A 23,117-nucleotide genomic window follows, 5' to 3' on the forward strand; every position below is an offset into this window, starting at 1 on the left:
ATTAAAAAGGTTTGTGGATGACTCAGCAATACCTGGTAGATTTTTATTGCCCTGACAAGTACACGACTAGAAATGGGACTCGTGAAAAATCTTTATTAAGGAACATTCTGATGAGCTGAATGCCAACCCCCCCATCATACAATTTGTCACAACTTTTGGCTATGAAAACTACACACAACCAACAAAATTTGCTAAAATGCAACATTTGTCCTGTCAAAATACAGGGCGCTGGATCGGCCACATCAATTTTTTCACAGGCACCTGCGAGGGCATCTGAATAACTCAGTCACTTACTGAATATTAGCTTAGCTGCACCAGTTATATCATTAGCTTGCTACTGAGTCGTATAAAGTGTGAGGCATATTTTGAAAAAAAATTGTGTTTTCCATTGCTGGCATTTCCATGACAACTATAATTCCTTCTTTTTTTCCTGTGCCATCACCGTTTGCCCAAGTTTAACCAAGAGAGAGACATAATTGGGGCATTTAGCAAAGGCGTCGCTACTAAATATTGAGTAAGTGGGCTAAAAGAGTGAGGAACGTCAGACTTAACTTGGACTTGGAGCCGACAGCAGTGAGCCAGCTAAACATCAACAACATGGCTCTGTAAAACAGCTTTTAGGAGTTTAATACACTCAGTAGCCAACAAATACAACAATACCAACGTTACTGTGATATGAACTGGTTTTTACAAAGACTACTCCCCAAAATCCCCCCCCCCAAAAAATTCCATTTTTTTCTTTTTTCATTTTAATTTCCTTATCTGAAGTCTCGCTTGCAACTGGATTATCATCAGTGTGCTGACCTGCTAGTACGAGTTCAGGTCTCACAGTGACCGAATGCACTTGAGCCGGTTACTGATGAATGAGAACATCATTAAGAACTCAATCTCTCGTCCACCTCCTAGTTGAGACTGTAAAGGGGTAGGGGGGTTGTGGGTGGGGGGTGGGGGTTGCTCAGGTCTAAGATGCGGGTGTGATTGCCTACTTACAAACCGATCTGCCCACCAAGAGCCCCCAGTCCTGATGAGGCTGGGCTGGTCCAACTCCACAAATCCATGCCAAGTAGAATTGAGTGGATAAGCCCATTACTTTGGCAGTCCAGCCACCAACCTACTGATGAGGCCCTGGAGTTCCCCTTGACTAATTCAATCCCCTAGGTTGTCGTGACAGTCTGTCAACCGCAGAATAACAAACTCTGCAGGTGGCTGTTGTTAACCCTTTCTCTCCCGTTTCCAGAGAATGTCCCTGCCAGGCTTGAAAAGGTAAATCCTCCTACGTCACGTTCGGATCATACATTACATCGTTCTGATCTCATCATCCAGAGTGTGTTTAGTAAACGTGTCATTTCTCCCACTTTGTCTATCTGTAGTGAGCCCACCAGGTCCTGGCAACATATGTGCAGGTAAGATTGTCAAGAGTCTTCAACCTTACCTGTTCATATCCTCACGCGTGATTCCAGATCACGTCTCAAGTTCATTTCACTGTGTTTCATTGTTGTTATTGTCTCGTCTGACTCAGGTACAAGGATTTGAGCTCAGTTATGTGTTTGCTTTGCCTCAGTGGTGTTTCTGTATCTTTATGGTGGATTCCAACAAATTCCAGGAAAAAAAAAAGCCTAAATCTAACAAATTAGCTCTTGACTGTCAAAGAAAAAGCAAACAGCCTCTGAATCTGTGCTGTAAAACCCAGTTTGCAAACTGTGCTGCTCTCTTATGTTGGGAACGAAAACAGCCGTTATTTAGAGTGAATAAATAAATGAATAAGTGTAAAAAATGTAAAAGCCTCAGTTGTCTAATCAATGTGGAGGTTAATCTGAAGATAATTGAATATATTTACGAAAACAAAAAAAATACACAAGATTATTCCATTATTATATATATTTATTTGGTGCGTATATTACAAATTGAATCTTTTAATTCCACAGTATTTGTCAAAGATGATCATGTTTGAGCAGAACACACTACCTGTGAATGACAGCAGAGCAAATCCATCGCTCGTTTTGATCCCTTCAGGGGATTTGTTGATAAAAAATAACTCTTATCCTTTAAGTCCTGCTCTTAGCTTTAGTCTGAGTGCATCATCCTTGAAAGCCTGTGTGTTGTATTTTTGAATGATGTGGTCATGTGACATCCCTTTTGTGGAAATAGTTCTCCTCTGTTTTGCAGCACTCCGACTCCAGATACACGGGCTACCGCGGCGCCGGTGCCTGAGCCAGGTCAGCCTCCCTCCTGACAACCCTGCTGAAGGAAGCTGTTACACTCTTCACCTCTTGCATTACTTTGTATACCCACTGTGTTATTGGTTGCTCACTTTTTATGCAATATGAGTATTTTTATGGAGGGAAAAAAAAAGGCAGACTAAGGTCACAAATGTGTCCAACACGGTCCTCTAGTGATACATAATCTTATATAGTCCGTGAGTGTGTGTAGAGGGATGGAAAGCTACTCTATCTATATAGATTAAAAAAACATCTTTCCCATCTTGATATTACGCATGAATTTATGGGAAACTCAATTTCAGTGTCCCTGTTTCATGATGCAAATTTGACCTGATCTGTGGCTGGCAGGCGAACTGTGCACATGCACTAAAAGAATGTTAAAGCAATATTTTTAGACACACAGGAGGCGAATCTGATCCAATCTGTATAAAATTCAAAAAAATTTTTGTGAACAATTTTTATGTTTGTATTTGTGAAACTGTTAAATTATATGGTGTTTGAGTGTGGGTTGGAGCAAACATTTATGAGTTGTTATATCTGGCACATCTTATTTTTTTCATTTGAAGACCACATAATACATATTTGTGACTATTGTGAGTCTTCCCTCGCTCCCTGCCCTTCTCCGTGAGCGAGCCCGATGGTCACGACAACCTCAATCACACAGCCATCAGGAATCAGCAGAGCTTCTATATTATTTAAGATTCACAGCCTCTTGAAATGAACTAACTTTAATGCCTTTGACATCTTCCACTCAGAAGACAGTGGTAAAGCTGAAGAGGGAGCAGCTGCTCCTGTCCCAGAGGAGGAAGTGAGTCCTTTTACTGTGCACAAATGTATATTACAGATGTGTGTTTTTATATGAATCCACTGGTACTGAATGTGCCCTGTGTGACAGCTGGACAATGACATTGACGTGCAGCCTCTGGCTCCGGCCGTGCTGGAGCAGGTGGTGGAGCTGAGCATCGTCTTGACCGGTGAGATCTACAGCGAAGCTTTGGACGATCCCTCCAGCCTCAAGTACCAAATGCTCAGCAGGCAGCTCGCTGAAAAGGTTTGACTTTGAGTCGTTGCTTTCCATGACGTCCAGTTTAAACCCAAATTATAGGACTGCATACGTGTTTTTTTTTTTTTTAAGATTCTCAATTGGTTCTGGTGAAACAGCAGGGGCTTCATTCATGTAACATTTTCACGCTGAGACAAAACAAAGGGCCAATAGGCTTTGCTTTCTGTCTGTAAGCCTAAATTGAGGGTTAAAAAAAAGCCTATATAAAAGACTCTTAAGTTGCTATGCTGTTTTTGTCTGGCTTTGTATAGCTTGACAAGCAAACACACAAACACACACACACACACACACACACAAGCTTTACACACAGGTGTAAGTATGGCTTAAAAAGGAGTGCGTGGAGGGGAGGGGCTAAAAACTGGGACCGTGGTTGTAAATAAGTGTGGTGAGGGATTGTAAGACAAGACGTTGGACTCAACAGACCTTTTAAAAAAGATCTTTATATTCTGTCTTTCTCTGATGGATTAAGTAACCCGGGTCTGCAGAACAGTATTTTGTGCAGGAACAAGACCTGGTAGACCTGTAAAGATAATTCCTGGAAAGGTGACAGGAGGCAGTTCCCCTCCTGAGGATAATGATGTGGGTCAAAGCACACAAGACGTTCAGCTACCACAAACTAAATTAGCACTGTTGGGACAATAAATCAGGTTTTGTTTGTCGGGGCAGGTTTATTATTATTGTTTATGAGGCCTGGTCATCTTCATCTCTGCAGATCGAGGATGCTCTGGAGAACCTTCCTGGATTTAAGAGTGTGACTGTGCTGGACTTCAGGTTAGTTTCTCATGAGTTTTTTTCATCTTTCTTCCAGAAGAAAAAAACACTTTCATCCCGTTTCAGCCGTATTTTATTAGTGCTAAGGATGAACTGCATTTCCAATTTGTTTCATGCAGGCCCCACAAGGACGCCCAAGGGTGAGTCATCGGTGCAGTCTGTGCAAGTTTGACCTTGACTTGTTCTCAGAAGCGTAGTTGTTGGGTCTGTAGTTAAGCCCACAGATCCCTATCAAGCATTCCTTAGCTGGAGCTGTGTGGTCACCTTCATCTCCCACTGTTTACCTGAGAGTGTGAGCACGTGCTACAATGTGTCACTCGCTGCCTGTGTTAATGGTCTTAGTGTGGTCAGTCACCTGGTAAGTTGGATCAGGACGGGTCCAATCAAGTGAGCAGGTGCTCTCCTAAAGAGACGATTATCAGGACTTTACGACCTCGCCAATCCGCCCCTGGTCTGAGGGACGGAGAGGAAGGTGGACAGATGACAGCTGGAGGTGAGGAGAGGAAGAATGATACATTAAGAGGGCGAGAAGTTGGTGATACTGCTACTTTGGGTGATGTTACAGATATCATACTATATTTCACCACCCAAAACAGTAGGGGGCAGCATATTTCTAGTCAGTTATTTGTTCAACATTATGGAAAGACACAATGAAGCGCTAACTTCCGTCTACCAGTCGTGGACAGGCTCCCTGTACTACAGTGACTCAGTCAAGAGACCTGGTTAGAGAGATCTGTTAGTTACATACCGTAACTCTTTGAGTATAGGTGCAGAACCCCCGCCCCCCCCCCCCCCCATGCGCTGCCTCTGAAGGAATTAAGTAGTGCTATGAGGTGCTACAGATGTCAATGTGTTAAGGTGCCTACAAATTGTCCCTTAAATAAAAGTAGCAATGCCAAATAAATAAATTAGTATGTTTATTGTATTACTATCTAATGTATTATTGTGATTATATATAATGTGATATTGTGATAGGCTGGACCCTATCCCAGCAGCTACAGGCGAGAGGCGGGGTTCACCCTGGACAGGTCACCAGTCCATCTCAGGGCCAACACATAGAGACAGACAACCATTCACTCTCACAGTCTCACCTACGATCAATTTAGAGTATCAATCAGCCTCGTCCCCTCTTGGTGTCTTTGGACTGTGGGAGGAAGCTGGAGTACCAGAGAGAACCCACACAGGAACAGAGAGAACATGGAGACTCACACAGAGAGATCCTGTGCTGGAGCCGGGACTTGAACTGGGACAGTTTCATTTTTGCTATTTTGAAGGGGATGACTGCATATTGTTCATCATGCTGTCAGATAAAAGTCACGTAGTAAAAGTATAATATTTTTCCCTGGAATAAAGGTTTAGCTCAGAAACCAGCAAGTACAAATGGAATTCAAATGCAGTATTAATTAACTGTAAAGAAAATCTCTACAGTTGAGACCATTTCAGACAGTTATTTCGTTTTCACTGTGGAAATGTTAAATAAACCCGATGAGGAATGCTGTATGTTTACCCTCGGGAGTGTTGGTTCGGTTAGCAGCATTAGCTGTTAGCTTCCAGGCCAACCTACATAAAACATTGAGCAGGGGGAATAAAAAAAAGACCCCAAAACATTGGGATTTTGGGCAGACTCAGAAATTTGAGCAAATCCAAGATGTTTTTTTCTGAGCTCTTTTTTTTAAAATACTGAGATATCGGAAATTCAACATTTTCGACGTCAGCCTTTGAACAAAATTAACCACATTTGTGACACTTTCAAAACATTTCTAGACCTGTGATGGCCTCCTGTACATATTTGGATTTCTTTGGCATTGCCAAGATTTTTTTTCCATATGCATGCATTTTTCAACATTTCTATTCATCTATCAGGAAATATTATATTCTGCCGCATTCACAGTGATATAGTTTAATGTGTGTGATGTTGCGTGGAGCCTAATAAAATGTTTTTTTGCAGAGTGTCCTTGGCGGAGCTCTGAGTGCTCTGACTACTCTTCCAGTTAATCTTCTGTACTATTAACTGTAGATTTCTGGGCACAGCAGGATTAGCGCTGTGAATGGGAAACTAACAGGAGAAAAGTAGCATATTTTTCAGAGCCGCACGTGTTCCCCTGTCTGCCAGACACCCAACAAAGTAGGTCAGAGTGGAAGAGTCGTCAAATGAAGGCTGATAGATGGCTTTTTCCAGATCCTGGAATCTCTTGTGAGGTCTCCATGTTTATTATAAGGATTTTAACCATTCTGCTGATTCGGCCATTTTTGGCCTAGGCAGTGGCCCCTTGCGTTCCAAGCAGGAGTAAATCCCTGGAGTCATTAGTCATGTGTGAGTGCACTACAACTCTTTTAACAGGTCTGACATGAAACAAGTCAAGACCTGAGTGATAGCCATCGTCTTCCAGCAATGATTTCACATGAAAACAGTAAAAACTGTAAATCCCTGTGTCTTCCGTCATCGTTAAATTAGCGCACTAATGTACTGATGGGAAAAGTTGGGATTAGGAAAGAAATAGAAATTCTCTCCTGTCAACAACTGCTACCAAGCGGAACTAAAGCAATAGTGCATAGTATTTTCATGTAAATGAACATCTCGTATATTTAGACACTTTCCAATGAATTCTCCTTACGGTCATTGTTGCAAGGTAAAGTTCTGTGCATTTCACAGTACTTGGAATTCGATATTCCACATAGGATACTGAGCATGCTGATTACATCCCGTTAGCCCTTCAATATGGCTGAATATTTTTCGTCGCTTCAGACCAAATTGATCAAATTCTGAGAATGAAACGAATTCTTCTCCTCAGAAGTATGTATCCACTGCTGCAACAGCAACTAGAGAGTAGGCTTGTGTTACGCTCTCTAGCCTCAAGTGTGTTCTTCTAGGACAGCTGCACCGAGGCAGCAAGCAGAGGAGCACTCTGAAATCCAGAATATAACTGAAATTTTATTCTCTACCTTGGAAACAGTGGCGGATAAAACATCCCACAGTTCGGTGAGAACGTGCGGAGATAAACTGTAAATGTATTCTTCCGTGTATTTAAAGTAGGTACGTCCGGACAACTATTTCCTTTATTCTCTGTTTACAATGTGTATTTTTACAGGGCCAATAGAAGCAAAAACTACACATAGAAAAGTTCAAAATACTGACGCGACTGTCTTCTTTCACATCTGTTCACACTCGTACAGAAAAGAACTTTAAAAACGCATTTGTTTTTGGAGTCATGATTTGGACGGTGACTGAATTTGGTAAAACACGTCAATCAGCAGTGTGATCGCACTGAAATACCCGATTGTGCTCCGCATGTGTGTTTACGTCTCCACACGTGTGTCTCCAGGCTGGATGGCGTGGTGGTGGACTACGCGGTCACGGTTCTGGTGGATGGTACCGGTGTGAGCAATGACCAGCTGGACTACCTGACCCTGCAGTCCAACCAGGTGGAGAGCTCCTACCACGAGCTCCAGGAGACCCCTACTCTCGCCTACACTGTAAGCGAGATCAAAACCATCGTCAACGAGGACGTGCTTGTTGACGTGCTGGAGAGCGGTAAGACGATGACACATACACACACTCACGCACGCACGCGTTCCACCCTTAATGAGAGTGAAGTCACGCTGAACACACTGCACTGCGGTGCAACGCAAACCTTCACATGTCATATCAAACAAAGCCCAAGCATTCCTACTACGACGTAAGCTATTCCACTTGAGAAAACATCGCAGTCTTGTAATACTCTCATCTGGTTCTTATTTGTCTGTTCTTACTGTCAGAGAGGACTGAGACATTTTTCGAAGAAATTTCAGCTTAAAAGTGGGACTTTTTTTTCCCTTTTTTTTACTGAACAAAGAACAGAGTCATCAGTTATGGGAACTGTGTATTTGCTCTGTGCTGTGGTTAAATCTTTGTCATGAAATGATCTCCATAACAGACCTCAGCAAAAAGAAGTTGAAATTTGAGATTTCAGTTTTTTTAAATGCTGTATTTAAGTCCTTTATTTTGGCGTCAAGCCACAAACACACACACACACACACACACACGCACAGAGGGATGTACACACTCTGCAGGGAACCACTTCATCTTGTAGATTTGGACAGCTGCTAAGTACTTTAGCTCCATCCCACATCTGTCTGCAGAAAAACGTTTCTCCAGGAAAGTGAAGACATTGAAGGATGTGATATTGTCTCCCATGTCTTGACCATGTCTCTGGGAGATGACTGGCTCCTCAGGGCCAGCTCCTCTGGCAGAGGATGACATGTAGTGCTCACATTAGTTATAGGTGGGGACAAGTGATGGCTAAACACTCGCATCTGTGTGTGTCTGGGAGGTTCAGGGTGTAGCTTGGCTTTATTCCTCTGCTTTGCTGGTGAAGCAGCAATAATAACCTTGGCCCACAGCAGCAGCCAGTTTCGAGCACTGATTTGTAGATTTTTTAAATTAATATCGTTAGAATGATGACTCTGGCAGGGCAGGCTATTAAAACCATTTGGTACATTTTTCTCGTCCGTGTCAATCTGTATTAATGTTTGTTTCTCCGCTGGTTCCACAGTGTCTGAGATCCTGGAGCCTGTCAGTGTTGCAGACGCAGCCACGGTGAGTGAGTTACCTACACTATCATGACAGCCATCTCTCTCTCCAGGCTATCCAGCTGTTAGGAGCTCCACAGGGCTGATAAATCATGTTTGTGTATGGGAAGTGAGTATGACTGATGTTGCTATCACCTGGAACGGAACAGTGACGTTATCCAGACCACACCGGTGCAGGTAGTGGGATGAGCTCACCGGCGAGGATGAACTGCAGCTTTGGGGATTAGTTTGGCTCTTGCTGTAATAATCCACAGCTATTCTGGGGCAAGGGTTACAGTGCACCACACCGCAGGGAGTCAAGGGAGGAAGAGACAGCACATGTACGCCCGTTCTTGAAGAAAAACATCAGTTATGTTTGTCTCTTTTTGTGGAAAAGCACATCTGCAGAGTTGAAACACGCTGGTGTGCAGCATTTTTCATTTTTCACCCTGAACATTATTTGTGTTTCCTAGCTCTGCATACTCCACAGTTGTGCTGCTACACCAAGGAGATAATGGTCTTTTATTTTTTAAAGAATGAACGTTTCCCTTTTTTTGTTGCTCCATCCTCTCTACCCCCTTATCTGTCATGATCGTGGAGCCTGCATCGCCCCTATATCTTTATTTATGAACACATTTATTCTCTATTTGCACTCTTGTGTTCACGAGGACTTGAGATGGTAACAACAGGTTCGGGCGCACTAAACGCTGCCTAAGTGATTAATTGGAGTCATTATGTGATCTGGGAGACATTCAGTTCGCTCCTTGTCACTAACTGACGTGCCGCCAGAGAGCTTCAGTGCCACCAGAACACTTTGCTGCTTCGCTTTGGATTCAGAACTTTTTTAGACTCGACTGCTGCGTCTTCAAGCTTTACGTGAGTGGATATCAGAAGAATAAGTATGTGAAATTATACGTAACTAAGCGAACTGGGAAGTCACAGTGTTGCATCTCCGATACTAATAAATGATGAGTTCTTGTCAGACTCGCTTGTTTGCTGCTTCTACATTCTCACCTGCTATCAGAGGAATTTCCAATACTGGTATCAGAAATGGATCAACTCTTGTTTGCCTTTTGTGATGAGTATCAATTGATAATTGAAGTTGCATGTAAATGCTCCTCTGATAAACTCCAAATTAAATGATAATTTACTCCTCTTTATTAAAGATAAGACAATTTTAGTGTAGTTTTTTAACCTGCTTATCTCTCTTTGTTTATTCAATTCCATCTTTGAACCTCCCCAGCTGTTATAACTTAACATCATATAATATATAATATATATATAAAACATCAACTTAAATCCCTGTCAGTCATAATATTAACTTTTTAAAGTTATTACTTTTTTTTTAAAAAGTGGTGCAGTTTGTTTATTTCTTTTTGTTTGTTTTGTGATTTCAAAGAGGTGTGCAGTGGGCTTCCTGGAGACCATGCCTGACTCACAAAGCAACAGCGGGGGCTGTGATTGGCTCTGACACAGCAGCTGACCAATCAGAGCCTCTGATTAACCTGCTGGCTCCGGCCTCCAAGATGAAAAAGATTTTTTTTGATTATTCAAGCATGTCTTGTTGCAGGTTCATTTTGCAGAGGAGCCAATGGAGGTCTTGGTCCTGGAGGACCTGGAAGATGTCAAGAGAGATGAACTCCTGCTCGAGGTGTCTGAGAGCAACATTGTGGTGACAACGCAGAGTGATGTCATCATCCTGGAGGACAGTGTTGTTATACCTCCTGCTCCTGGTGCAACCGCTGCAGAACCCGATACAAGCAGTGAGTGTTCATCCTCAACTCATAAACAATCACACGCTCCACTTTTTCTGTCTGTAGCTTTTTCTTTTTGAGAATTTTTATTCTTTTCTTTTCTCTTTTGACCGAGAACTGTCTGTTCAGCCACATAAAATATGTCTGGAGGGACTTGTGGAATTTTCTTAAAATTTGGCACAAATGCCACTGGGATTTTTAGCCATTCTCGCATTTTCTCGGGAACACTTTGAGGATTTTGGGATGAATGCCTGCTGGGATTCAAGGATGAACTGTACAGATTTGGTGGTGAAGGCAAGACCACCAGACGGGGTGAAGGAGGTAGCTAACCTCTACTGTCAACACTGAGTTCCTGTCATCTGTGTTTTTCAGGCATTAAAGAGGAGGGTCTATTGCTGGAGGACACTGTAGAGACCCCTGCTGTTGAGAAACCCACACAAGGGGAGGTGCTGACTGAGATTTCATCCCCTGATGTCCATGAGGACCTCACGCTGCCTGAACCACCCGTGGGGGTCGAGGCGTCCGGTTCAGGTACAGGGGACCTGAGTGACCTGCTCTGGCCGTCTCCATCCACAGCACCAGCTGAAGAATCATCTTTGGAGGTCGCCTCTGTGTTAATAACAGATGTTGAAGAGGAGGAAGTTGTGAAGGACGAGGAGGAGGAGGTTGTTGTGAATGAGGCAGAAACTCCAGAGGAGCTTCAGGTCTCCACGATTGCAACAGAGACCATAGAAGAAGACCTTCCTGCGCTTGTCCCAGCCCCTAATACTGTAGATGTAGCAAGCGAAGCATCCCAGCCAGAGTCAATGGACACAGTTCTGCCTCCTGCCAGTGAAGACTCTGTAGGGGGGACAGCAGATGATTCAGCACCCACAGGTGTTGCAGTTGTGAATGAGGAAGTTGACCCTGAACAGACTGCCGTCAGTGTGGTTTTGTCCCAGCCTGGGGAGCCTGTACTTGAAGATGTTGGTGGGCACGAAGCAACAGAGGGTGTAGGTGGGGAGGAGGTGAAGGAACAGACTGCACCAGACCCTCCAGTTATAATTGAAGAGGCCCCAGGGGCTCCAGAGATCACAGCTGAGGACCTCACAGAGGACGAGATCCTACTGGTCAATACAGATGGACTAGAACCGTCAGTGATGGTTCCTCTCAGTCCTGCTCAACCAACCGCCCTGTATCCGGAGAGGGAGTCACCTTTCACGCGTGTTTCTGACATGAACATCGCCTCTGAGGGGCAACCCGACATCGTCATCACGTCATTGGTGGAGGTAAAGCAGGGGAACACAATGTAGTGTTTCTAACAAAAACAAACAAACCTACAGCTGAACATATACAGGGCCAGATTTACCAAGCCGCGGGGGTCTTTTGTGAGGAGGCACCATGGCAACAGGTTTGAAATTAGACACCTTGCATTTTTCAGCATTATGGTGGCTCAATTGCTCCTTTAAGTTATTTACACATTTGAAATAACAGCAAAAGCATGACTGCAACAAGTTGGGTTATTCATATCCTATTTATCATATCATATTGCATGAGGTATTTTGCTACTCTTTTTCACATTTTAGCAGCTTCAAAGGGTAATTCCAACAATGAGGTCTGGTTCAAAATGATTTGTGATCACACCTTTTTAGGGCTTATTCTGATTGCATCATTTTTTTGAATGCCAAAAAGAGGGATGCGCTGTTGCAAACCGTAAATCAGGGCCCTTAATTAGACGAACCGCTTATTCATTTAATTCAGTTTCGAGCTGCATAAGTTACTTGTCACAACACAATGATAGTAGAAGACTTTTCAACAACTCCAGCTACCCCCCACCCCTACAGCATTTAGTATAATGGATAGAAACTAATTAGCCTTGCTTGCTAACATTAGCACTCATTCCCAATAGATGGGAACACGCTTGTCTTATTTCAACACCTTCAGAGGCTCTGGCAGCTCCTGCATACTGAACCACTCATCATACACAGCGGGGATAGCGGGCCAAATGTGCTGATGGGAAAAGACTTTCAGCTGAGCCAAATATGGAGTCACACACACACACACACACACACACACACACACACACACACACACACACACACACACACACACACACACACACACACAGATGTAGGAAGTGGTTAAATCAGATGGAAGAAAGCAATACTCAATGATGTTGGCCTCCAAGATGGTGGACTGCCTGTGTGGTCAATGGAACTGAAGTGATTTGATGGATTTTTTGGGGGGGGTTCCAACTCCCACAAATATTCAAACAACAGTACCCACATTTTCCATCCGCAACAAAAAATGCATTCCCACTGGAGAACACTAAGGTTGGTGCTGGTGGTGGGGGGTGTGGAGTGGGGGGGCAGCTATTGTTCAGGAAAAGAAACCACATACTAAGCTGAAGACTTTTATTGGAACAAATGTTTTGACCCTGCAGCTGAATAGTTTCTTCTTTACAAAATCAGTGCTTTTATTGCACAAGAATAAATAACAAATAAGAGTGAAACACAGGAACACACATGCTTGAATGCATGTATGTGCGTATCTTAGACATATTTTTCAGTGTATTTCCAGCATCTAGAATACAATTTTTTTAAAGCTGATCTATCGGTCAAAGTAAAAAATGACAGAGGGATTTTATTCTCCAGATCCAGACCTCTAATGAAGGCCTAGATGACGTCGTCACTGAGGACCATGGCTTTGACGTGTTTCACTATGGTTATGGTGTCATTAACCACACAGAGGAAGGCAGCACCGGATTCCCATTCAGTGTGTCACATGGCACAGACCAGGCCAGTATCGCCATGCCTGTCAACCCCGGACGAGCACTGATGGTGTTCTTCAGTCTTAGGGTGACCAACATGATCTTCTCTGAGGATCTCTTCAACAAGAGCTCTCCAGAATACAAAGCTTTGGAGCAGCGCTTCCTAGAACTGGTACATTTAGTCCTAATGATCATTATTTCCGCCGTCAGCGGCTCCATGTTGCAGCGTCACATGTAGATTGTCCTGTCTCTCCCCAGCTTGTACCGTACCTGCAGTCTAACCTGAGTAACTTTGAGAACTTAGAGATACTGAACTTCAGGAACGGCAGCATCGTGGTCAACAGCCGGATGAAATTTGGCAAGCCTGTGCCTCGCGGTGTCACCTCCACTGTCTATCTGATTCTTGAGGACTTCTGTAACACAGCTTACCAGACCATGAACCTGGCAATCGATAAGTACTCGCTGGATGTCGAGTCAGGTGGGTTCCTGCTAGTATTTGTGTTTCAACCTCCTGAGACTGTGTGCACAACCCAGCAACACAAGGCTGTCGTACTGAAATGGTGCAGAGCTGAAAAATATATCCTCAATGTAAATATTCCACCTTGAGGCTTTGTTATAATTACGGGACTGCTCAGCGATCGCTGGGTTTCATTTGGATGGTGGTTGTTGTCACATGTACCCCTGCGAAGATCCCGGCCTCCGTGGGGACAACACAAGCCAGCCTGTCTGCGGCTGCAGGGTAGATTCCACAGCTGCACAAGTAGATTGTACGCAGGGGTGAGCGTTTTCATCCTTTGTGGGTGTGTGAAGGATCTGGCCCTTTTGTAAGAAACCTGGTGAGTGATCACGACTTTTAATCAGCATCTTGATAATCCTGCATGTGTGAGAGTGATGGGCGATGGGTTATCCTGGCAAAGAAGTAACATTCGGTAACGCACATTAATGGAGAAAAAAACAGTTGGAACCAAGAACAAATCTTTGAGTTATCTGAAAATAGCAGCAAAAATAAATATGTATGTTTTGCAGTTTTTGGGTTGTATATGTACTTGCTTTTTTTGGTTAGTTTCCCTAAGAATTAGATGAGGCAACTGATAACACTCTTGTGTTGCATAATAAGGTCTGCATGTTGAACAGAATCTGCTAACCCCTTCAAAGCTCATTTACATATTTGTTTGGTTAATCCGTACAAACCCCAAAACAAACAAGAACAAGATGCTGAGTTGTAGCGGTGCAAGCTAAACTGAAGTCTTTGCATCGAGCCTGGCTAGCCTTTTTACCACCTGTTTCTATTCTCTGCGCTAAGCTAAGCTAAGCTAAGCTAACTGACTTTTGGCTTGAGCTCTATATCTTCCGGTGTTTATTTTTTATAATTTTTTTTTTCTTGGCAAAAAAGTGAAATGTAGTCCCCAAAATATCAACTGTAAGCCTGTGTTATCTTACCTCCATGTATGACTTGCTTATCACCACATCAAACCTATTAGTCTGCTTTCAAATTTTTATTAGTATTTTTTTACAGTTTCCCCTAATGATGTCATACACACAATAACACTGTCATGGCTTTTTATTTTCCAGGAGACCAGGCAGACCCCTGTAAGTTCCAGGCATGTAATGAGTATGCAGAGTGTAAGGTGAACAAGTGGTCGGGGGAGGCGGAGTGTGTGTGTAACGCTGGATATTTCAGCGTGGACGGTCTACCCTGTCAGAGTATCTGTGAGTTGCAGGCGGACTTTTGCCTCAATGACGGCAAGTGTGACATCATCCCGGGCCAGGGGGCCATCTGCAGGTGGGTGGAGATTAGGGGAAGAGATCTGCGTGTGGGCAAGAGTGACTTTACAGGATTGCAAGATCACAGAATGTTTTGAACTTCAGTTCACAGAGGAGGCCAGAGACCTTTTTACCAGATTCACACTTTGATCACTTTGACAGAATAGATGTGTCAGCAGTCCTTAATGCGTAGGGTAGGATGGGAAGCTAATGAAAAGAGTTTCGTTTTTAACACCAGTTTAATCAAATCTGTATTTTACGTACGTACATGAAAACAATATGTTCCCTGGAATAATTGCTAAGATGTGACTGGTGTTGTGATCTATTGTTTGTTGCATCATTTGAGGTAACGGATTCCTTGGAAACATTCTTGATGCGTGTGTCTGTGTGCCTTGTGTCTGTGGTTTCATCTCCAAACAGACATTTGAAATGCAAATCAGTGACAGGAACATGTGGCTCTGTTGAGGTTTTAGAACGTGCTGTGGTTTAATTATGAGCAGACGCTCAGAGGCCGCGTGCCAAGATGACCTTTGCTTCACACCCCATACAGCATCACCACATTAGTTGTTTACATCACATCGTCCAACCGAAAGTGTTCCATGGAGACAAACATTTGAAAAGTGTTATTCCAAAACAACAAGTCATGGTTTGATGACACACGCAGAACTTTATGATGATAAACGTCGTCATAGATGTGGTCATGATTTTTAAGATTTGTCAGTAGTTAAACAGCGATGTGCAACTTTTTTTTTTTTTTTTTTCCCCCCAAGAAGCCTTTTGTAAGAAATCCGGACGCACTAAGTCCGACTTGGGAATTTGGAAGGGATGACACAGTTTGGAAATTTCTGCAGTCAAAACAACAGCAGATCTTATGACTTCAGTTGAGATCACACTATTGTCGTGTTCTAGATTTCTGCAATACAGGACTTAACTCCTCTGAAAGGTTCGAACAAATTTCGGAGTTGGCTCTATCATGAATTGAGCGTAGATCTGAGGTTTAATGTTGGTGTGACAGCAGTACTAAAAAAGAAGTTCCTCTGAGAGTTCTCTCAATTATCACTGCTTATTGGCGTGAAATGCATTTTGGGATACTTTGGTATCCAAGTACACACATGATGCATCTGAAAGAACACTTCCAGGAATTTGGGCTGTCGTCAGCCCACTCCTCTGGAGTTCCTTTAAGGAGTTGAAAAAAATGGAACATACGATAAAGAATGTCCAGTGTCAGGTCATTGCAGCTGAGTGGGAATGACGCCGTGACAGATAAATCCAATTATCTCCTCAGGTGTCGCGTTGGGGAGAACTGGTGGTACCGAGGAGAGCACTGTGAGGAGTACGTGTCCGAGCCGCTGGTGGTGGGTATAGCGGTGGCCTCAGTGGCTGGATTCCTGCTCGTGGCCTCTGGTGTCATCTTCTTCCTCGCCAGGACATTACGGGATCAATACGACAAGGAGGAGTCAGAGGACCCGATACGGTGAGGAACTCCACCTAATTACAAGATTTTCATCAACCGTTCCTATAGAAGTATACAAAAGAGAAGATGCAGCCACTGTGAGATCTGTGGATCCTGTTTGGAAACCGTGGTAGTGACTTGTCACTCAAATAAAACACAAGCAGCTTTATCATCTGTTGCTCTCTAAATTGGGCCAAAATCTACAAACTGAGCGTTCTGCTTTATTGAGCAAAACTCAAAAACACCCGAGATCTTTTGGGAAATGTTTACTGTGATAATACCTCAACTGAGATGCTGCATCTTTTCTTTTTATCTTATCAAGTGGTCGCCCCCTGCTGACCAGTATGTAGAATGCAGATTTATTCACCCCTGCATTGGCTTCACTTTGCTGGATCCATGTCCACTCTTTCTGTCCTCTTTATTAACAGAGAAACTTTGAACTCTTGATTTTGGAGGTGAGCGACACAGTGGGGATGTCATGAAAAGTAAACGTGTTCTTAATTGACACAACTGACTGGCAAAAAACCATCTGTTACCTCACTGTCACACTGAAACTGTTCGGAGGGTCATTTTCATCCGTTCTCTTCATTTGGGTTTCCCTTCAAATTTGTATGTTTGTATACAAATCTTCACATTTACTGGTACGCTTTTGTCATAAAAACATGTAACTATATTCCACACCTAAATTTAAAATTCCCTGTGAATTGTGAATTTATAAAAGATGCTTTCTGCTTTCTCAAATTTGACTTTGAGTTTACTATTATAGATATAATCTAAGTAAACTTTTAAGATTGGCATGTACATCTACAGGGATTCTATATACTGGCCCATACTCTATCTCATAAGATGAAACGTGCATGTTGAAAACAACCATACGAGTGAACACTATTCCCTCATGTAAACCAACCTCACTTTTCCGTTTGACGATGAACAGAAATGCTTCATTTTTAGCCTGAAGACGTTCCCTCCTTCGTGTAATCTGCTTTCAATTAAAGGAGCCTGGTTTCTTTCTCGAGGGGACAGAATGGGTCGAGACATCTCATGACTGAATCCTTAGTTCCTCCGCCAAAATTATCCACTGCACTACGTGCTGAAGTGAGGCCACCTCTCTCCCTCGCCCAGGGTTTATCTTTCCTCATGTCCCCTTTGCCCCATCTTTCATCTATCCTCATTTCTTGCAGACGCACACAACTTATCGGTCCTCCCTCCATCTGTGTGTCTGGTGTAGTTCAGACCAGCCTGTGGAGGAGATATGATGTTGATCTATTTCCAAAATCCTCAAACACCTACAGGTTGTCTGAGAGAGCCCAGCATAAATGAAAGAAACTATTGCAGTTAATAAAGGTTTAAAGCGTCACGTGTCACTTTTGTTTCTGGCTTTATTGAACTTCTTTCTTTCTGTGCGTGTGTGTGTGTATGTGTGTGTGTGTGTGTGTGTGTGTGTGTGTGTGTGTGTTACCCTCCAGCCGAGGAGAGAGTCTTCCATCTCTAGAGAGGGCGACCAAATACAACCCCATGTATGAGAGTGAGGCCACCACCGGCTACAGCCACTACTACCGCCGCTACCCCGAGCCTCCCGTCTACAGCAGCGCCAGTGCCGAGGCCTCCACAGACTTCAGCAGCGAGGAGATACGACACATTTATGAGAACAGTGAACTGACCAAGGAGGTGAGTTTGTGTGCAACTGCTCTGAGGAATTATTCAATGAAAATATGTCTTTCTAAGGCAGACTTTACCTTCTTTTGTAAAAGCAGAAAGCAAAAAATTCTCTTTTGCTCTGATAGGTGTTTTCCTCCTGTGACACTTCTTTGTGACTCCAGAATGCAGAAAGAGCCAGCTGCATATATATACATACATATTTATCTATATATGTAGCTTCAAGCTTATGGTGACGTACAGTTAAAAAACGGAAGAACTGTTAAAAAAATGTCAAGCTCTCAAAGGTATCGTTCACATCTTCTTTATCCAGCCATACACTCAGTAATCCACCAATGCTTTGATTTGAGCTCAAATCAGAGAAACTAGAACCGCTCCTGTTCTGCGTTTGCTCATTGTTCTTCCACCCAATCCCAGTGTTACCACTGAAAGATATAAACTGGAAACTTATCTGGTCTTTGCACTCTTTACTAAAAAGGTTTCTTTAGTTCTTTGAATGCAAAGCATCCTTTTGAATGGACTGAAGACTTTTCAGTGTGTTTATCTGCTTCTGATGTCATGCTCCCTCCTGACCAATATCCTGTACTGCTGCAGGAAATCCAAGACAGGATACGCATCATTGAGCTCTATACTAAGGACCGTCAGTTCGCTGATTTCGTGCGGCAGCATCAAGCGTGAGTGCCTCTCTTGTTTCCCCCTTTTTAGACTGCGATGAGATTAACAAATAGGCATGTACCGAACAAACCGAGATACAAGGGAAAAGGGAAACAAGTTGAAGATATATGAGGCTGGGAAGATTGGAGTAGGTTTTAATTTAAGAGCTGGAGGAGACGAGGAGTTACAATCACGCCAAACCAGTGTGGAAACGGATTTATCGTTCCCAAATCTTCACCAGCCAGGCTCAGAGCAGATACAGGGAGAGGAAACCTTTACAAGACACAGATGCTCCTTTGCCTGCCAACATTCTGGCGCTTGTAATGTGCCGTTGTCATTAGTTTTAAGTCGTATCTGGCGGTAGATCCCCCCTCTGTGCGCCACGGAGATCCTTGCTTTCACATAATGCTGCGTTAGTGCGTCAGTGTTGTGGGTTGTTATTCGTGTGTACGTCCTGACTCACCTCGAGAGATGTAATGTGTTTTTGTGTCTGCAGGGTCCTGGATACCCGCAGAGAGAGCTCTTCTGCACAGACATGAAACAAGAGGGTATTTCTTCTTAATTTGAGGAGTGAGTAGCTGGAGAAAGTTAGCACCAACTATTCATGGACCTCTAAAAAACAAAAAAATGATGGCAGATATTCACAAATGGAATTTAATACTCAAACTAGATGAAAGATACAAAAATCAAAAAACCCACCAAATGACAAATGAGGTTTACGTCTTCCAGTTCTGACAGATTGTTTTAAGAAAGCCAAACTAAAGCCTGCGCTTATAAAACTAGATAGACAGAAATGGAGCATGTGATGGGAGATGAAACATGAGTTTATTTGATGATTGGTGATTATATGTTAGTACAACCTGTTTTTAAATGTTAATAAGTCATGGATGCCCCATCGATTTGTGAGTTTGTGAGGTGTTTTATGGCTAAGTTGTTGTTTTTTTTTCCGATCATCAGTCCAAATCCCTCTCACTAAGAAAGAGAACCATCCCCGTGGTTAAAAACATTCGGCATCAAAATCATTTCAGTCTTTTTTTTCCCCCTCCGATCAATGTCGAGCTACTTGTATTTAAAGGAATACGTGAGGGTCGAAGAAAACGCACGTAGCTGCTTTGTGGGTCAGCATAAAGAATATGAGAATGTTGTGACATTTGGACAGCAGCAGCAGCAGCAGCAGCAGCAGCAGCAGCAGCAGCCGCTCTGAAGCTCTCTTGTTAATACTTTACGTCCCATTTGTTCAATCAGTAGCTTACAAAAAGTGTAAGAACGTCATGATGTCATGTGCCAGACTACCACTTGGCCGTGAGCAGCTGCCTTGGCAACCAGCAGAGACTCCATGATGTCAGTGCTACAGGCCAAGTATGGTAACATAACCCTGTAAACCTCTGGTCTTACTCTTTGAGTCTTGTTAGCAGTGGGCAGCGCCACCCTAGCTCTTCCCCCATCATCAGTTTGTGCTAGGCTAAGCCAACTTGTTACACAGTGGATATATTTATATATTAGAATGATATTATTTTCATCTAACTCAGCGGAAAAGCTAATGAATGTGTGGGTATGTTGGTGTCTCGTGAATAAAAGCACAGTCTTCATGAGGTTATGGACACATCCTGTTTGAACTAATCAAACATTTTAGATAATAATAAAACATTAAGAGAGAAAAGAAACATTTCGGAGCGAAATTTCAATCATAATATTTAAAAAAAAAACTTGATTTGTGTAGCAAATCTCATCTATAAAATGCAAGGTAAGAAACAAAAGCATTAACTAGGAGGTAGATTAAGAGGAAGTACAAAGGAAAAAAACATTCATAAGTGCTTTGCATGTATAAGGAGAAAAATAAAGAGACAGCTTTAAAGTACGGGGCCCTGGAGTGGCCATGAGTAGAAAAAAATAATTTCAAAGCCATGAGATACAAAAAAATGATGTGTTCTCTCAGTTTAGTTATTCGACATTTTTAGTTCCTGTATTATACTACAACTTAATATCTTCTCCAGATATTTTCTTCCTCTCTATGGCCTCTCCAGGGCTTCTTTAAATGCCTAAAAACAGCACATTATCAATTAATGAGAAGGTTAATAAAATGGACCGAAATGCCTGAAAGATGTGCTTCAAGCTGAATTGAAAGATCAAACTTGAGGCTGTCCCTCTAATCTGCCTGTCTTTGGTGAAGTGTTACACAATCGGACAGCATAATTGAAGAAAGCTGCATCTCCAGCTTGGAGCAGGGTTATAGGTGTGTAGTAAAGGACCTGTGAGCTCATGAAGGAACATAAAACTCCAAGGAATCTTTAATGTAGGAACAAGAGATTTATAGACGAGTTAAAAGACTTTAAAATGGACTCTGGGAGATGGAGGGAACCAGTAGGTTTTGTAAAAAAAAATTCAAACTGTGTTTACCGACTTGCCCTTTTCTTCTTCAGATATTTGCATCTGCATGACGAAAGCCTCGACTCTTCAAGATGGACCATCATTCAGCGCAAGACTCTTGCACCCATTCCAGCTTCCTTCATCCTCTGTGCCTTGTACTGGATCTCTCCCTGAGGGGAAAACTGGACCACATCCTGCTACTTGAAATATTATCAGACACACAACAATGCTGTGTAGTACGTCTGCTAGTGGCACAATGCTTTTGTCTCATCATCTGCTGTTCATTAAAGAAAAGAACATTAAACTGTGAATATGTACATAGTGACATATTACTTAGCTGTATCCTGGATAGGATGTTATGTTAGTCTCTTTAGAAGTCATAAATGACCTTTATGCCATCTCAGTGAGGCATTTATGAAGATGGAGACATGGAGAAAGCTGTTTAACTTTAGTCCCTGGTGCTATATTGATTCAATATGTTCTTAAACTGTAGCCACCTATGTATTTTAATATTTAAAAGTGACAAAATTGGATTCAATCTGTATATTAGATTCCTACTGTACATTACAGTGGCCAAATCTAGCTCTAGAGTAAAATTAGTGTAAAAGCAGCCCTTCTCTGCTTTTACTGGGGATTCCATCTCCTGGCAGGCGATTCCAAAATATTCTCTGGGGTCTTCACTGACCTGATGCTATGGTGTTTGTTTGTAAATGGGAGGTGTGACGGACACAAGAGTGCACAAAGCGGTAATGGAGAAAGGCAGAGGGCGTGAACCCGGTTTAGCTGTGGGATCCAGAAATAAGTGAAAACACATTTCAGTGGAAAAATGCTGCAGGGCAAGCGGCCCGGGGATTTGAGCGAACGGTCTGATTTCAGACTGCATATGTACTGCAACTGAGGGAACAGGAAAAAAGCAGTGAGCCGCGATCATCTGAGGGACGACCTCGAGCCTGGTGACTACTTACCTGGCTCTTGAAGCTGACCCACCAACTCCTCTCAAACATTCTTGAACTTGTTATTCTTTACCGCTCTTGTCCCCCGAGTGGACCCGCACAGCTGCAGTGGATTACGATCTCTAGGTGTGTGTACACGTGTTTTTGGTGTCACCAGCATGACCCTCAACTCTCTCCGAGGGGGGTCGGAGTCAGACTCGTAGATCACGTCCCAGCTTCTTGTTTACATTACAGGTTTTGTGTGTCCTTCGCTGCTGAGAGGACTACATGAGCGATAAAACTGGTGGAGCAGGCTCTTGTGACGATGCGATGTCCTTTGAGTTGAATTTGATTTATGCAGGTATTTTTGTGGGTTTTTTTTGTGTCTACATCTATATTTTTTTCAACTTTCATCATTTGCAACTGGACAAACAGCCATCTTTCCACACACTGTTCCGTCATGCACAAGAATACAGTTAATGGTCGATCATGAGTCACAAATGTTTAATATTTAATCATGCACAGTTTTTTTTTTTTTTACTGCTGATTATTTCACCATTTTAAGTGTTTCCAAGATGTGCAGCTGTTTAAATTACCAAATACATATTGTAACACATATAAAATAAAATGCTTTCTATATAAAATCCAGACTTCTGTCTCTCACATGTTTAGCCCCTCCCACTTAATCCAAAAAGCAGATTAGGCTCAACAGTGTGGATTAGCTTTGTCTGTGGCCGTGAGCGTGTGCACCAGGAGTCAGTTTGTCGCATCTGGATGTGTGTGACTGAACTGGCTGAATGTGTGTGATGTGTCGCTATGTTGAAACAATTTGAACTCACTCATTGTTTCAGGCGTGGTTTCCTGAAGTCACCGATGTGTTGATTGCCAGCGATGTCGTCATTTTAATTTACTATCGGAAGATGAAAATCACCATTGCGATGGTGCTGCAGGGCGTGGCTGCTGTAAGTCTGATACTTTGGGTCTTAATGGCATTTTCTGACTACCTGACGTTTAGCAGAATTCCTGTAAAAAAAAAAAAAAAGACCAAAAAACACCCCAAATAAACAAAGGAAGGAAACCGGCAGGGATGTATCATATCAAATTGTGGAGGAAAACATAGAATTTAGGACTGTAATGTGGTCACTGAATGGATAATGTTCTGCATCACATAATTTAGAATATGAATG

General features: G+C 42.8%; 1 protein-coding gene across 3 annotated transcripts in view; it reads left to right on the plus strand.

Annotated features, from left to right (window-relative positions):
* impg2a (interphotoreceptor matrix proteoglycan 2a) overlaps positions 1-22,746 on the plus strand; it is a 25,793-nt gene extending 3,047 nt beyond the window's left edge. The window contains exons 3-22 of one of the 3 annotated variants that reach the window (XM_086220313.1): positions 1-9; positions 1,238-1,263; positions 1,371-1,403; positions 2,167-2,216; positions 2,975-3,027; positions 3,115-3,270; positions 3,995-4,053; positions 4,173-4,193; positions 7,377-7,585; positions 8,586-8,629; positions 10,172-10,364; positions 10,728-11,623; positions 12,989-13,276; positions 13,363-13,582; positions 14,677-14,887; positions 16,154-16,342; positions 17,788-17,989; positions 18,572-18,651; positions 19,128-19,201; positions 21,052-22,746. The exon at positions 1-9 is cut by the window's left edge and continues 158 nt beyond it. In XM_086220313.1, the coding sequence (XP_086076439.1) occupies positions 1-9; positions 1,238-1,263; positions 1,371-1,403; positions 2,167-2,216; positions 2,975-3,027; positions 3,115-3,270; positions 3,995-4,053; positions 4,173-4,193; positions 7,377-7,585; positions 8,586-8,629; positions 10,172-10,364; positions 10,728-11,623; positions 12,989-13,276; positions 13,363-13,582; positions 14,677-14,887; positions 16,154-16,342; positions 17,788-17,989; positions 18,572-18,651; positions 19,128-19,170 (2,982 nt within the window). In that variant the 3' untranslated portion in view covers positions 19,171-19,201; positions 21,052-22,746. The remainder of the gene's footprint in view (positions 10-1,237; positions 1,264-1,370; positions 1,404-2,166; positions 2,217-2,974; positions 3,028-3,114; positions 3,271-3,994; positions 4,054-4,172; positions 4,194-7,376; positions 7,586-8,585; positions 8,630-10,171; positions 10,365-10,727; positions 11,624-12,988; positions 13,277-13,362; positions 13,583-14,676; positions 14,888-16,153; positions 16,343-17,787; positions 17,990-18,571; positions 18,652-19,127; positions 19,202-21,051) is intronic. The other 2 variants (XM_086220314.1, XM_086220315.1) reach the window with 2 other exon arrangements.
* The last annotated feature ends 371 nt before the right edge of the window (positions 22,747-23,117 follow it).

The sequence above is a fragment of the Aulostomus chinensis genome, chromosome 12, assembly GCF_037954235.1.
Source record: "Aulostomus chinensis isolate RoL2024-O1b breed Wild chromosome 12, RoL_Achi_v1.0, whole genome shotgun sequence".
In the NCBI taxonomy this organism is placed as follows: Eukaryota; Metazoa; Chordata; class Actinopteri; order Syngnathiformes; family Aulostomidae; genus Aulostomus; species Aulostomus chinensis.